At 47.3% G+C, this 16,624-nt stretch overlaps 1 protein-coding gene across 2 annotated transcripts in view; it reads left to right on the top strand.

The window, feature by feature from the left end:
- The first annotated feature begins 320 nt into the window (after nt 1–320).
- LOC103181657 (synaptojanin-2) overlaps nt 321–16,624 on the top strand; it is a 34,576-nt gene continuing 18,272 nt past the window's right edge. For both annotated transcript variants that reach the window (XM_007898294.2, XM_007898295.2), the window contains exons 1-12: nt 321–507; nt 1,520–1,606; nt 3,741–4,008; nt 7,534–7,759; nt 8,238–8,321; nt 9,084–9,145; nt 11,693–11,789; nt 12,903–13,066; nt 13,799–13,880; nt 14,557–14,709; nt 15,239–15,395; nt 16,409–16,591. In XM_007898294.2, the coding sequence (XP_007896485.2) occupies nt 384–507; nt 1,520–1,606; nt 3,741–4,008; nt 7,534–7,759; nt 8,238–8,321; nt 9,084–9,145; nt 11,693–11,789; nt 12,903–13,066; nt 13,799–13,880; nt 14,557–14,709; nt 15,239–15,395; nt 16,409–16,591 (1,687 nt within the window). In that variant the 5' untranslated portion in view covers nt 321–383. The remainder of the gene's footprint in view (nt 508–1,519; nt 1,607–3,740; nt 4,009–7,533; nt 7,760–8,237; nt 8,322–9,083; nt 9,146–11,692; nt 11,790–12,902; nt 13,067–13,798; nt 13,881–14,556; nt 14,710–15,238; nt 15,396–16,408; nt 16,592–16,624) is intronic.

Genomic DNA, 16,624 nt, shown 5'->3' with positions numbered 1-16,624 from the left:
TAGTGTGAGTGAGTTAGTGTGTGAGTTAGTGTGAGTGAGTTAGTGTGAGAGTGAGTGAGTTAGTGTGAGTGAGTTAGTGAGTGAGTTAGTGTGAGTGAGTTAGTGTGTGAGTGAGAGTGAGTGAGTTAGTGTGAGTGAGTTAGTGTGTGAGTGAGTTAGTGTGAGAGTGAATGAGATAGTGAATGAGAGTGAGTGAGTTAGTGTGTGAGTGAGAGTGAGTGAGTTAGTGTGAGAGTTAGTGAGAGTGAGTTAGTGTGAGTGAGTTATTGTGAGTTAGTGTGAGTGAGTGAGGTAGTGAGTGTAAGAGTTGGTGTGTGTGAGTGTGTGTGTGAGTGAGTGAGTGAGTGTGAGCTGCAGGAGCCGCTGCTGGTGATGAGGAGGCGATGGCTCTGGTCAAAGGTTTCCGTGTGTATGTGAGCTCGCCGCCCGGGCAGTGCAGTGCGCTGCTGGAGAGCAGGAGCAGAGAGGAGGCTCTCCTCTTCCAGTCCGGAGCTGTGGCCATTCTCTGTAAGTACAGCGGCCAGAGCAGTCACTGTGTGTCACTGTGCGTCAGTCTGTGTCAGCCTGTATCAGCCCAGTCGCTGTGTGTGTGTGTGTGGGTGTATCAGCCCACAGCTCATTCCGTGTGTGTGTGCTCAGCCCGGCTCAGTCACTGTGTGTCAGCAAGACGTGAGCCATACTCTTTGGCCCCCGTCAACGTCTTCTCTCCCGCAGGTCTGAACTCCTCAACCTCCCCGGAGTCTCTCCCACATACTCACCGAACCTGTGCGCACCTTAGACATGAGGTTCCATCCCCAGTTTTCCTTTCTACCCAACATCTGTTCCCTGACCAGGTGTGTGTCAGCCTGGCTCAGTCACCAGGTGTGTGTCAGCCTGGCTCAGTCACCAGGTGTGTGTCAGCCTGGCTCAGTCACCAGGTGTGTGTCAGCCTGGCTCAGTCACCAGGTGTGTGTCAGCCTGGCTCAGTCACCAGGTGTGTGTCAGCCTGGCTCAGTCACCGTATATGTCAGCCTGGCTCAGTCACCATGTGTCAGCCTGGCTCAGTCACCGTATGTGTCAGCCTGGCTCAGTCACCGTATGTGTCAGCCTGGCTCAGTCACCGTATGTGTCAGCCTGGCTCAGTCACCAGGTGTGTGTCAGCCTGGCTCAGTCACTAGGTGTTTCTCTGTGTCACTCTGTCACTCTGTGTCAGCCCGGTTACTACCAACGTCCTGCTCTTTTATGGGGGATCTTTAACGTCTGTCTGAACAGGCACAGATGGGGCCTCGGTTTAACTTTATCCAAAGGATGGTACCTGCGACAATGCAGAGCTCCCACAATCTCTGCACTGGACCGTCAGCTTAGACTCTGCAAGTTCAAAATCCTGACATGGGGCTTGAACCCACAACCTGCTGATTTGGAGTCTGGAGTGGGATCAGCTGACCCAGGCCACTGTGTCTTGGAGCCCTGAACTCGGCACTCTTGAGATGTCCGGACTCTGTGATCACAGATGTGATGGGATTTTTGTTGCCTTTCCCAGCACCAGTGGAGAAGGACGGGCTGAAGGCGCAGTTTGTCAAGCTCTGGGAAGCCTATGGCTGTTTGGGAGTTCTCCAAATCAAGAGTGGTGAGTAAGCCAGTGTGATCATCACAGTCACTGCTCAGTCACCCACGCTGGTGGGTCTGAGTATTAATGTTCACAGTGAGGTCTGTTGGTGAGTAATAATGCTCAGAGTGAATGCAATGGGCGAGAGTATTAATGCTCAGTGGGAATTCGGTGGGTGGGTACTATTGCTCAGAGCGAGTTCAGTTGGTGAGCATTGATGCTCAGTGTGAGTGCAGTTGGTGAGTATTAATGCTCTTGGTGAGGTTAGGTGGTGAATATTAATATTTGGTTCAGAGTATTAATGCTCAGAATGGGTTCAGTGGGTCTGAGTATTAATGCTCAGTGAGCATGCGGCATGTCTGAGTACTAATGCTCTGTGTGAGCGCAGTGTGTGAGTGTTGATGTTTGAGGAGTATCAATGCTTATTATGGATTCTCAGCTGTGTTCAAAGCAAGTTTAGGCTTGTCGGTAACTGAGATTACTCGTCGATCTCAGACAACACAGAATTGTGTTCGACTCACCTACAAATTTGAGACACAAGTCGTGGGATCAAACCGCATGTCGGGGACTTTGAGCTCACAGCCTAGGCTGACACGACGACAACAAATTGCATTTATATATTGCCTTTCACGTCAGACCACTCCATTGCAGTGCTTGGGGGGAGCTCTGCATTGTCAGAGGTGCTGTCCTTCGAATGAGACGTTAAACTGAGGTCCCGTCTGTGTCTGTTCAGGTGGATATTAAAGATCCTGCAGCACTATTCGAATTTCTCTCTTCTGGTATCCTGGCCAACAATCCCCCAAATAAAATTAGTTACTCACTTCACGTCTGTTTGTGGGATATTTCAGTGCCCAAATTGCATGCTGAAATGCTGTACTCTGTCCAGCGCCTTGGGACGTCCTCCCGACGTGAAAGGCGCTATACAAATATAATCTTGTTGTTGCTTTCACACAGAAAATATAGTCACTGCATTCAACAGCAGTTCCCTGTGATGCACCATGTCATTGCCGCTATATCAAATGCCAGGGTTGTTGTTATCTGTCAGGCATGTGGTCTGTGAAGGCTGACCCACGCTCACTGAGCTGTGTCACGTTTCTCACAGTGCTGCTCAGTTGTGCAGACTCCACTGGAGGGGAAGAAAGTGACCAGTGGGGGGAGAGAGGGGCTCACTTGTGCTTGTGATTTCTCCCCACCCCGACCTCTTACCCAATCTTTACTGTAGTAACTAGTTTGACAACTTCTCTCCGGCATTTACAATAGAGTTTACACTTGCACAGATAGCCCCTTCTTTCATGTTGGGAAGATGTCTCAAAGCCCTTGAGAATTCTGGCTGGGTACCGGAGCTGGGGGTGGGAGCCGAGGGGGTAGGGAGGAGAAAGATGACCGAAAGCACGGTCAAACAGACGCGTTTTGAGACCCAACAGTGAGAGCTTTGTTTCAGTGGCCACAGATAGTATTAAAACTAATACTCCTAGCATTTAGATACAGCACCTTTCACATCACAATGACCTCTCAAAGCACTTCACAGGAAACGTAAAGCACTTCACAGGAAACTAAATGTAAAGCTTAGTGACTGTATTTTGTGAGATGGGGGTAGTCCAGTTGGCCAGGATACCGGGAGAGAGAACCTCCCTTCTCTTTTCCAGTTGTGCTGTTGGATCGTGAATGTCCATCTAAACAGGCAGAGACGAGACTTTGATTTAACGTCTCATCCGAAGGCAGGTGCCTCCGACAATGCCACAACCCCAACCCCCCAGCACTGTGTTGCAGCGTCAGCCTAGACTGTGAGCTTAAAGTCTCCAATGTGGGGCTTGAACCCACAACCGTCTGACTTAGAGACTTAGAGACAAGAGGGCTACCAAGTGAACCAATTCACTTGAAGCAGTTTTAAAGTTAGGTTTAGTTTGCTGTGCCCTTAATCTTCCGCAGGTGAGTGCTTGCTCCGCTCCTTCACTGTATGGGCTGGTCCGCTCTATGAAGTGAATGTGTTCATTCACAGAGAAATAGAGGAAGTGCCGCCTCACATGCCCCACTCAGGAACTGAACCCGGGTCCTCTCGCTTGCAAGGCGAGCGGGCCAACCATTACGCTTTGAGACGTCTTGAAGGTGCCGTACCGGAGTCCTGTAGCTTAGTCCTGCGTGCTCTCTGTTGCAGGTGATTCCAGGCTGTGTTTCCTGGTGCTGGTGACGGGGTGTACGTCGGTCGGGAGGATCCGTGACACCGACATCTGTAAGATCACAGCGAGCGAATTCGTGCCCCTCCAGGAGGAGACAAGTGAGGAGGAGCGGGTCATCACCCTCAGGAAGCTCTTCAATTCGGGCATGTTTTATTTTGCATCAGCTGCTGGATCGACATTTGACCTGAATCTCTGCGCACAGAAGCAGCTGGAGAAAGACCATGAAGCCGGGAGCAGGTTTTTCTGGTGAGTTGGATCTGGTTCTACCAGGAAATGATGAACACACAAAAACACTCCTCCCACTCAGCTCCTGTTAATCCTGCAAGTCAAAGCCCTAACTGGCAGGGTGGTCCTGGCTGGACAAGCACTGGGAAAGTTTGCCAGACAACGATATCAATAATAATAATAATAATCCTTGCAGTTGATATATAATAATTCTTACATTTCATATAGTACCTGATCACATCTTCAAGCCATCTTAAAGCACTTCACAGAATATACTGTAAAGTGGATTGACTGTATACTTTGTGGCCGAAATGCGGCAGCCAATTGCACACAGCAGGGTCCCATAAACAGTCGTGGATTGAGTGACCACTTGTTATTTTTTGAAAAAGTTATTACCCCCGGAAAAGCGTTCCTCCAGTAAACTTAACAATCGGGTTCCTAATTACTGCTAGGTAAACAGGCATGTGGAGTAAGGAAACTTGCCCAATGTTTCTCCCTGCCAGGAATTGAACCTAGGTCTCTCGCTTGCGAGATGAGTGCTCGAACCACTGAGCAACAGGACTCCAATATGACACCTTATCACGTGGTTGAGATGTCTCAAAGCACGTCACAGAATATATTGTAAAGTGGATTTAAGGGTACTGTTGCTTCACACGATATACTGTAAATTTGATCGACTGTATTTAGTGGGCGAAACGAGGCAACCAGTTTGTGCATAGCAGTGTTCCACAAACAGCCATGGAGTGAGTGACCAATTTTTATTTGGGGAATTGTTGGCCAGGACACCGTGAGAGATGAACTCCCTTCTCTTTTTGAATAGTGTCATGGAATCTTTAACATCCAACTGAATAGCCAGACAGGACTTTGGTTTAAAGTCTCATCTGAAGGACGATAAGACACTGTATCAAATGCAAGGATTATACTATATACTATATTTACTGTCCACCTGATCAGGCACAGTCTCATAGTCTCATCTGAAGGACGGCATCCCCAACAATGCGCTACACCCCCCCCCCACGCCCATACCACCAACATCGAGACTACCTGCTCTGATGCCTAGATTGTTAATGATCTTTCATTGAGAGCGGTGCTTGTTCAAAGATGCCATTTCCAGTGCACTCCCACTGAGGCAAACCCAATAGCCCCAGGCACAAAGGAGAGGCACATAGCTGCAATTAAGCCCTACCCTAATCACTGGAGGATTTTATTACAATTCCTTGTCAACAGATCGCTTACATTTGTGTTTGCAAATGGCAGACCAGATTTTGTCAAATCAGAATGTCCCGATGTACAAAAATTGCAACACGTTGGGTTTTGTTTTTATTCTGAAGCCTCAGTGAATGGGGTGGTTCTCTCTGGACAAGCTTGCCATTGCTGCCTGGTTTTAGCAGATTAAACTCCAGCACTGCCTGATCGTACCAAGCCTCGCCTCTCACCAACCTGTGATGATACTCCCCGAGATTAGCTAACCCGGATGTGTCTCCGCTAGGAGGACGGTGTGCATTCCTTTCCTTTCAGGACAAACGGAAACGATTGAGCCTGGTGCAGCAGTGTGGAGACCGGTCTCTGCTGCGAGACTGGTGCTCAGAGCCTCTGGTTTGAAGACTCTTAAACACGGTGACACCATGTTAGACACCGGAAATTTAAACACAACTACAGAAACCCGGCTCCCGAGTTGTAACTAAATTTAAGAATTTTCCAATAATTTGCATGACCCCAAATTCCATTCATCCAAAACACTTCAGTTGGAAAAGCATAGGTTAATAAATAATAGCCAACACGGATTTGTTAAAAACAAATCATGTCTGACTGACTTGATTGAGTTCTTCGATAAAGTAACAGAGAGGATTGATGAAGGCAATGCAGTTGATGTTGTGTATATGGACCTTCAAAAAACATTTGATAAAGTGCCACATAATAGACTTGTAGCCCATGGAATTAAAGGAACAGTGATGGATCGGAAATTAGCTGGGAGACAAAAAGCAGAGCGGTAGTGGTGAAGATAATGGCTGATCCGTAACTCAACTCCAATTACCTGCTTTTGCTCCATATCCCTTACGTAGAATTACAGTACAGAAACAGGCTATTCGGCCCAACTGGTGTATGTCGGTGTTTCTGCTCCACATGAGCCTCCTCCTGCCCTTCCTCAACTAAGCCTTCAAGCATAACTTTCTATTCCTTTCTCCCTCACATGCTTATCTAGCTTCCTCTTAAATGCATCTACGCTCTTCGCCTCAACTACTCCTTGTGGTAGCAAGTTCCACATTCCCACCACTCTGGGTAAAAAAAGTTTCTTCTGACTTCCCTATACCCTTATACTCTTGATACTCTTACCTCACAAAAAATCTATCCACCTCGGTTGTGCTCTGGGATGATGAGGAAATTGGCTCTCTGCTTTGTTTAATGAGCAGCATGTAAATAATGCACCTGATGGAGGCCGGATTTCCACTCAATCCATCTGTGTTAGTTTGGACATTTGGGAGAGTGGCATCTGAGAACAGAGGTTTGATCAAATTTGCATGAATGGAAACTGAGGATGAGATCCAACCATGTGTTATTCAGTGTGAACATTGTTTTTGTACAGCAACGCTCCACTCAGTGTGGGGGAGTGGCTCAGTGTGGGGGTTATAGGGAGGAGCTCAGTCTGGGGATTATGGGGGACGGGCTCAGTATGGGGGTTTACGGGGAAGGGGCTCAGTGTGGGGAGGGGCTCAGTGTGAGGTAGGGGCTCAGTATGGGGGTTACAGGGGAGGGGCTCAGTGTGGGGGGTTACGGGGGAGAGGCTCAGTGTGGGTGGAAGAGCTCAGTGTGGGGAGATGGGGAAGGAGAGTACGTGGCCGCTCCTCTTAGTCTCTCTCATCGAGTGCACCCTCTGTGACGGTCTCTAGTCCTGTTCCTGAGCCAGGTGGGTCCGCTGTATTCCAGGGGCACTGCTGATGACAACACAACCCAGCCTGGCTCATCGGCAGGAACTGGAGGGCAGATCAGTCACTGGGGACAGGGAGTCATCCCATTCAGCTCCTGTTAACCCTCCAAGCCAAAGCCCTAACAATTAGAGTGATCATAGCTGGGCAAGCAGTGGGAAAGCTTGCCAGATAGTGATATCAATTACAAACTATGTGGTTTTAGCTGGTTAGACTCCAGCAGTTACCCCAACACACACACAAGAACATAGGGCACACAAGAACAGGAGTAGGCTAATCAGCCCCTCAAGCCTGTTCCGCCATTCTGTTAGATCACTCCAATTACTCTCCTTTACCCCATATCCCTTGATACTGTTACTTAACAAAAATCACACTCTGGGGTCCCCAAGCCCTTGCTCTTGGCAACCTGCGCCTAGTACTTTCTGGGATTAGGTAAGCAGGAGGCTTCCCTCCAGGGAGAGCTTTCCATTCCAACAATCTCTCTCTGGGATTTCCATATATAGGTGGGATGCATGGAAATCTCAGTTTGGTTTGGATACTGTTAAGCACGGTGATGGGTTTCCGCATGTGTCAGACATGCGGCTGGCCAAAAAAAACTCAGTGTCTCTTGTGGTGATTACAGGAACTACTCATTACACCTTCTGCTGCGTCAGTACCAGGTGAATTGCTGGGATTGGCTGCTGAAGGTGACGGTGGGGTCAGTGGAAATTCGGACTGTCTACGCCAACGACAAGAAAGCCAAGGCGTGTCTGATCTCCCGGCTCAGCTGTGAGGGAGCAGGCGGCCGTTACCACCACCTAGGCATTGACGACAAGGGCCACGTCTCCAATTTCTTCGAAACAGAACAGGTAACAAACATACAACAAACACGCCGTGGAGCAGGTAACACACACTCAATAAGCACATTGGGGAGCAGGAAACATCCTGAGGAACAAGTAATAGCTAGCCTGGCTCATCGGCAGGAAGCGGAGGGGAAGATTGGTCTCTGGGGGTAGGGAATCCTCCCACTCAGCTCTTGTTAACCCTGCAACCGAAAGCCCTAATGGGTAGTGTGGTCCTAGCTGGATAAGCAGCGGGAAAGCTTGACAGAAAACGATATCAATGGCAAGCTACGTGGCTTTAGCTGGTTAGACTCCAGTGGTTACCCCAATGCATTCTCTACGGTCCCCACGTCTTGGCTGTCACCAGTCTGTGCCTGATAAGTAGGGTGCGTCCCTCAGTCTGGGTCTCTGTCTGGTTTGGAGACACTGAGCCCGGTGAGCACGTGTCTAACGCCCAACTGAAGGGTTTCAGGTCTCATCTAATGACGTGGTCTGTGTTTTTCAGGTGATTTATTTGGACGACTCGGTTTCATCCTTTGTCCAAGTGCGAGGGTCTGTCCCTTTATTTTGGGAGCAGTGCGGAGGGCAGGTAATGAGACAGTGTATACAACAACAACAATTTATATAGCGCCCTCCACGCCGGACAGCGTCTCAGAGCGCTTTACAGTTTCGGATCCCAGGACTGAGCTGGGGTGAGCGGGGCGGGGATGGTGACCAAAGGCGCGGTCGAAAAGAAAGGTCTTCAGCAGAGAGGAGCCATTGTAACACAGTGTGTACTGCACTCGACACCTCCCATTGTAACACAGTGTGTACTATAGTAAACAGGAACCTGGTTGTTAGTCAATTGGTGGATCACTTTTCCGGGTGTAATAATCCCTTCAATAGAAAATAATAATAATTTAGTCATTCAATCCATAGACTGTTTGTGGAACACTGCTGTGTGTAATTGGCTGCTGCGTTTCACCCACAAAAATATGCAGTCAATTCACTTTACTGTGAAGCTCTTTGAAAACGTGATAAGGCGAAATATCAAATGCAAGGATTATTATTATTGTACACCTCCCATTGTAACATAATGTGTACTATACTGGACAAACGCAAAGGCTCCTTTCACATCAGGAGGACATCTCAATACACTTCACACTGTATGCAGTGAAGTACAGTGATTGTGTATTTTGTAAACAAAAGCGACAGCCAATTTGCGCCCAGCAATGTGCTACAAACAGCCAGAAAATGAATGACTTATTTTTAATCTGGGAGATTGTTGGTTGGAACGGTGTGATTAAATCTCCCCATTCAGTGTGACATGGTTCTACCAACTGACATTGGCTTATTTTACGTATGTTTCTAGGTTGGCTTCCGTCACCTCCGGCTGACCCGTGGACTTGAGGCAAACGCCCCAGCGTTTGACAGGTAACAACCACCTGCACCTGTTCTGTATGTCCAGGAGTCTTGGGATCATTTGATCACAACGTCTCTGTAACCAGACCCCCCAGGCACTGTTTACCATGAACATCAATCATGTGGTGTGGGAGATGATGTATTCAGATTGACAGATTGTGAAAGGAGAACATTGCTACATATTGGGATAAAGATGATTCCATGATCCGTCTGATGAACACACTGTTTTGCTCCCTTTTTACTCCCTCCCTCCAACTCACCCACTTCGTCCCCCCCCAACCCCCCAGTTCAAGGTCCGTCTCCAGGTTTGACTACCCTCCCCACCCTCAGCTTGGGAGTCTGGCAGGCAGTGTCAAATGCTTTGGGACGTCCTCCCGATGTGAAAGGCACTATTTGTGCCCGTTTCTACCAACCACAAATGAATCGCAATGTGAGTTGTAGAAATTTACATAAATGCAACATGCTGCTGGCTGGGCACCCGAGGTGAGCCTGGCAGACACTTAATACAGGGTAACGTGAAGTGATTGACTTTGGTATGAAGAATAAAGAAGCTAACCACTTGTTAATAAAGAAACTAACTATGGTTGTTAGTCAATTGGTGAATCGCTTTCCCGGGATAATAATCCCGCAAAAATAAATGAATAAATTGGGGCTGAATAAACAATCCACGACTTTTGTGGGACACTGCTGTGCGCAACTGACTGCTGCTTTTTACCCACAACTGAAGATGGGCAAAGAGGGGGAAAGGTGAGGGATTAAGGCAGAAAATTCAGTGCGTAGTGGCTGAAAGCACGGATACTGGTGGTGGAGCAGAAGGGATCGAGGGATGTGCGGAAGGCAAGCTGAATGAAGAAGATCGATAGAGAAGTGGGGTGTAAGCGACAGGAAACCAGTGAAGCCTGGCAAGGACTGGAGTGATGGGGGTATGGAGATTAGTGCGGATGATGACACTGGTGGTGGAGTTTTGAATTAATTGAATTTTATGAGTGGTGGAGCTGGGGAGATCAGTGAGGAGGGCATTAGAGGAATCGAGGTATGAGATGTTGAAAGAGGATAAGGGGAAAAGAGTTTTAGCTGAGGTAGATATGAGCGGAGGCAATTGTGGAAGTTGACCCCGCAGATGACATGACTGAGTTTGTAATTTTGTTGCCCAAAGGCTGGGTGAGAAGGGGTTCTGAGCCATCTTAATCTTCATGCCTGCGGGTATCTGTAAACCCAATGAAAAATAGGAGCCTTGGGTACTCCATAGGTGACCATGTGGGGACAGGAGGAGAAGCCGTATCCAGAGACGAACTGGAGTCAAATTAATAATAATAATTCTTGCATTTGATATAGCACCTTATCTTCCAGAAACAGCCATGGAGTGAGTGACCAATTTTATTTGGGGGATTGTTGGCCAGGACACCGGGGAAGAAAGAAACTCCCTTCTCATTCCGAACAGTGCCATGGAATGTTTAATATCCACCTGAACAGGCGGACTGGATCTTGGTTTAATGTCTTGTCTGAAGTAATGCTTCTCCGACAATGCAACACTCCCCAGTGCTGCATTGGAGCATCAGCTTAGATTATGTGAATTAATATCCCAATGTGGGACTTGAACCCACAACCTTCTGACTCAGAGACGAGAGTGAGACAAGCTAGACTCGAACAAAAAAGAGTGTGGTCCCACTGAGGTGGGATGAGAGGAGAATAGAAGGGTGGAAGCTTGTGTGGCGTCTAACCACCACAAGTTGGGCTGAATGGCTTGCTTCTGGACTGCATTCACTCTGTGTGACTCAATGTACAGGACATTCTTTTAGAAATCCTTTCACGAATGACGTAAGTTAAAGAGCCCATTAGGTGATGGAAAATGACATGTGGAGCTTTCATGTTCACGATAGGAAAATACTCCTGACCCACTCGAGGTCTACCATTGGAAGCAGCGATGTTTGCAGCGCAGAAAAAGGCTGTTCTCCCATGGTGTCCGTGCTGCTCTGTGCAAGAGAAAACAAGTCAGCCCCATTGACCGGCCTTTTCCCTAATCACTGACCCATATCGTTCAGGGTTTTTTAATTTGGTCACTTAACTCAAATGGTTCCTCCGTTCACAAGACAAGAGCTATTCATAAGATGACGAGAGGTTCGGATGAAGATGGCTCTTTGTTCCATCAAATCTCATCGTTCTAGTTACCCAGCCAACTCTCCTCCCATCATTAAGCATTAAGCTGATTCTTCAATGAGTCTATTGAAGTAATCAGTTGTTAATTCCACTCTGTGTGAAGAAATGCATTTGCATTCCCACTTAGAATCCCTGTGAGCTCTCCTCTTTCCAAGGCTGAAGAACTCTACTTATCTAATCTGCTCGTAGCTCATCCCTTAACACTGGGGTCAGATGTGTTTCTCTCCTCTCTCTAAGGTGTAAAGACCCCACTATATCTCGGTGATCAGACCTGTACAGGTGTGGCCTGACCACAGCTGTACACAGTAATCTAGGTGTCCTTATGTTTGTTGCTGATTATTTATTGAATGTTTTGCAGAACAAAACCACCCACAATCAGTGACCATCATTTTCTCATTCCAGACATTTGACTTTGCTGAATGAGCATTACGGAAACCAAGTGATTGTCAATCTGTTGAGGATGAAGGGAGGAGAGGAGGTCCTCAGTAGAGCTTTTAAGGTATGAGAAGAACGGCAACAAACCATCTTGGTAACCTAAAGGACAGCCTCCTGATGTGAGATGTACTCTCTGGTGAAAAGTGCTATATTAATGTGAATTGTACTGTATTGAACGTCCCACTAATGAGGTAGAAGTCTGGCTGAGTCTCGGGTCAGTCTTGTTGCAGACCCTCAGTGTGGGGGTGGTGGTGTTGATAATCTCCCTGAGCAACAACCATTCATAAATTATGTAGCTCAGTGGTTAGAGCACTCGCCTGGCAAGCGAGCGATCTGGGTTTGATTCCTGGCAGGGCGAAACCTTGGGCAAGTTTACTTTAATCACACGCCTGATGATAAACCCTCAAGAAAAAAATAAATAAAAATAATTTTGGTCACTCAATCCATGACTATTTGTGGGACACTGCTGTGCACAATTGGCTGCCGTGTTTCGGCCGTCCACAAAAAATACAGTCAATTCACTTTACAGTATATTCTGTGAAGCCCTTTGAGGCGTCTTGAAAACATGAAAAGCGCTATATCAAATGCAAGGATTATTATTATTGTAAGATCATAAGAGAGGTTTGGCCCATTTCATGTTATCCCACCTGCCACACCACCATTGTGGAGTCCCGTAGCATAGCGGTTAGCGTGCTCGCCTCGCAAACAAAAGGACCCAGGTTCGATTCCAAGGAGGGGCGAAACCTTAGGCAGGTTTCCTTACTTCACATGCCTCTGCTTACCTAACAGTAAGTAGGAACCTGGTTGTTAGTCGATTGCAGATCGCTTTCCAGGGATAGTAATCCCTCAAAAACAAAATGTGTTCACTCAATTCACACTGCTGTAGGCAATTGGCTGCCATGTTTTACCCACAAAATACACAGTCAATTCACTTTGCAGTATATTCTGTGAAGCACTTTGAGACGTCTCAATGATGTGATAAGGCACAATATCACATGCAAGGATTATTATTATACTATTACTCTTACAAGAGCTAGCACAGACATGATGGCCAAATGGCTGCCTTCTGTGCTGTAAAAATATTTATTGTTCTATGCATCAAACGCAAGGATTATTGTTATCTGATAATCACACAGAGAGGCAGCAAGTGATGTGTTTTCTCTTTGTCTCTGTTCAGAAGCTGGTCTGGGCCTCGGCTCATGCATCTCAAATCCCAATGATAAACTTTGACTATCATCACTGTGTGAAGGAAGGGAGACTGGAGAGCTTGCTGAGACCTCAAGTGCAACACTCACTGAAGGAGTTCTGTTTCTTCACCAGTGGCCAGAACATAAGTCCTTGGTAAGTGTCCTCAATGTTTTCTCCTTCCACTTCAGTCTGTGCACAGTCCTCACTCTGTTAACTGACCTGGATCGCTGGGATGAAAGAGGCTAACTTCCCTTTCCATACACTCCCCGATCCATCACATCCTAATCCAATAAAGCACTACTGAGTCAGAAGGTTGTGGCTTCAACCACGTCAGGACTTGGAATCACACAGTCTAAGCTGATGCTCCAATACAGCTCTGGGAGTGGTGTTGCCTGTTCAGGTGGATGTTAAAGAGCCCATGGCACTAATCGAAAATGAAGGGAGTTTCACCTGGTGTCCTGGCCAACAATCCCCCAAATAAAATTGGTCACTCACACCATGGCTGTTTGTGGGACACTGCTGTGCGCAACTGGTGGCTGTTTTTGTCCACAAATTACACAGTCACTACACTTTACAGTGTATCCCGTGAAGCACTTTGAGACGCTGTGACGATGTGCTCTAACAAATGCAAGGATTATTATTAGAAGAAATGGTCTCGATGGGCTAAATGGCCTCCATTTGTTTCTTGGTTCCTCGGCAGTGCAATAAGTCACAACTGGTAGCAGTTTGTGACTTGCCACTGGCTCCCTTCTTCGGAGCTTGGGAGCTCTTGGGAATTGTAGCCTGTGACTGCTACATAGAGCTGTCAGGCTGGTAACTGTACACTGAGGTCAGGCTGAAGGAAAGCAAGCAGCCTCCTTAGTATTAATTGTGGTTTACTTAAAGTTATCAGACAGGAACACACAGGACTAACTGCCTGGACTGTCTGGATCGGGCTAACAACGTGCAGACTTATTTCGGGATGGAGGTAAGCTTTGTAGCTGTTGATTGTTAGTGTGTCCGTTCATCAGGGCTGTGAATAAATCTCTTGGTGCACCAGCCATGCAGCAGAGTAATGAGAGGGGCGGGTTACAGATACAGCTAGGGTTAGAGATGAGGAGAAAGGCAGAGAGAGAGCGAGAGAGAGAAAGTTGAAGTGGGGGGAGAGAGAGAGAGTAAAAAAAGTTAGGGGGAAAGAAAGGGAAAAAGTCAGAGAGAGAGAGAGAGACAGAGAGATAACGAGGCAATCTGTCAGAACAGCAGTGTCCTGGCCAACAATCCCCCAGAAAAATTGGTCACTCACTCCATGGCTGGTTGTTTAGACATGGCTGTGCGCAGATTGGCTTCTGCTTCTGCCTACAAAGTACACAGTCACTACACTTGACAGTGACTCTTGTGAAGCGTTTTGAGATATCCTCCTGCCATGAAGCATTGTTATTATTGACGTTATCGGAGAGTGTTACTGTGTGAGGCAGCCTTGTTTGTTGCGGACGGGGGGTGGTGTTCGCTGCGGGGGGGGGTGATCGGTGCGGGGGTGTTGTTCGGTGCGGGGGGCGGTGGTGTTTGATGCTGGGAGGTTGAGTTTGCATCTTGGGTGGGAAGTGGGAGAGAGAGGAGGGTGTCGTTCAGCACTCTGGACCGGTGGTGTTTTGGCCTCTCTCCAGGTTTTGCTCAGGCAGCTGGAGAGCCTGGGTTTGAGCAGTAAAAAGTCAGTTGTGGAACGTTTTGAAGAATTTTACAAGACAATGTGGTCACTGAATGGCCACAACCTGAGCAAGATGATTACAGGAAGCCGTGCCCTCGAGGGGAAAACCAAGGTACTCCAATGGGGTGTGTTTAACAGTGTTAAAGACGTGTGTGTGGTGCCTGGTGTGTGTCTGTATGTATGTGTCTGTGTGTGTGAAAGGACAGGTGAAACACTAACTCCTGCAACACAGAGGAGAAGCACATCATTGAAGTTTGAGGAGTCCTGTAGCATATTGGATAGAGTACTTGTCTCGCAAGCGAGAGGACCTGGTTCAATTCCCAGGTGGGGCAAAACCTTAGGCAAGTTTCCTTACTCCGCACGCCTCTATTTACCTAGCAGTTAGTAGGAACAACCTGGTTGTTAGTCAATTGGCCGATTGATTTCTGGGTGTAATAATCCTTCCTACTTACTGCTAGGTAAACAGAGACGTGTGGAGTAAGGAAACTTGCCTTAGGTTTACCCCAGCCCAGGAATTGAAACCAAGTCTTCTTGCTTGCGAGCGCGCTAACCACTGTGCTATGGGGTTCCACATCAGATATAAAGCGCTGTAATATACGGATTATTGTTAACTCCACTAATGAGATGTTTGTGGGCTGAAGGTGAAAGATGGAGCTCGTTCTGTATCCAGGTCCATTCAGACCAACTTCTTTGATGGAGTGAAACAGGAGGCCATCGATTTGCTCCTCACGGGCGACTTTTACAGGGAGAAATACGCAGAGAAGGCGAGGTCTCTGATGGATGACATAGTGCTTTTCAGTAAGTTACTTTTGGAAGGAGATAAGAGCATCAGTCAGCCTGACTGGCCTCTGAGTCAGAAGGTTGTGGATTAAAGCCGCCCCCACACAGGGGCTTTGTGCTCACAGTCCAGGCTGCCCCCACCCCCCGATGTATTGCTAAAGGGATGTGCCATTACCCAGAAATGCCGTCCTTCCGATGAGATGTTAAACTAAAGTCCTGTCTGTGCCTGTTTAGGTCGATATTAAAGATCCCATGGCACTACTGGAAAAGAGAAGGGAGTTTCTCTTCCCTGGTGTCTGGCCAACAATCCCCCCAATAAAATTGGTTGCTCACTCCATGGCTATTTGTGGACATTGCTGTTTGCAAATTAGCTACCTTGTTTGCCTACAAAATACACAGTCACTAAACTTCACAATAAATCCTGTAAATCCAGCACATTGTGATATCTTGATGATGTGGTTGGGCACTGTAGCTGTATTAATTGTATTAATTTTAAGGAGTAGTTTTATAATATAATATTGCTCGCATTTGCCTTATCACGTCGTTGAGATGTCTCAAAGTGCTTCACAGAGTATTTTGTAAAGTAAATTGACTGTATATTTTGTGGGCATAGTAGCCACAAACAGTCTTGGATTGAGTGACCAAATTATTAAGGATTTTTTTTGAGGAGTCCTGTAGCATATTGGATAGAGTACTTGTCTAGCAAGTACTTTTAAGGATTTTTTAAGGATTTACTACAACCGGAAAGCGATCCATCAATCAACTAACAACCGGGTTCCTACTTACTGTTAGGTAAACAGAGACATGTGGAGTAAGGAAACTTTCCTAAGGTTTCACCCCACCTGGGAATCGAACCCTGGTCCTTTTGCTTGCGAGTCAAGCCACTAACCAGTATGTCACGGGACTCCACATTATTAAGATGATAGAGTTCATTGATCCAGCGCTCTTGAGACACCACTCTATATAATTGCATGTGGTGGTGTTGTTGGTCGAGGCTGCCTCCGGTTGTCTGACCCTCTGTTATCTTACAGCACCTCGTGGGATTCTGAAAGCTATGTGTGAACGCCAGCTTGAGTACTCCCATTTCAGGCGAGCTCAGATCAGTGTGGGAACGTGGAATGTCAACGGTGGAAAACAGTTCCGGAACAATGTGCTTAGTATCTCAGAGCTGACCAGCTGGCTGCTCGACACTCCCAGCCACAGCAGGCCTCACGGTAAGTCAGAGCCTTGTTGCAACATCCGCGAAC

This window comes from Callorhinchus milii, unplaced genomic scaffold (assembly GCF_018977255.1).
Source record: "Callorhinchus milii isolate IMCB2004 unplaced genomic scaffold, IMCB_Cmil_1.0 Scaffold3, whole genome shotgun sequence".
Lineage (NCBI taxonomy): Eukaryota > Metazoa > Chordata > Chondrichthyes > Chimaeriformes > Callorhinchidae > Callorhinchus > Callorhinchus milii.
Note: the sequence above shows the minus strand (reverse complement) of the source record. Positions and strands in the feature narration are given on the sequence as shown.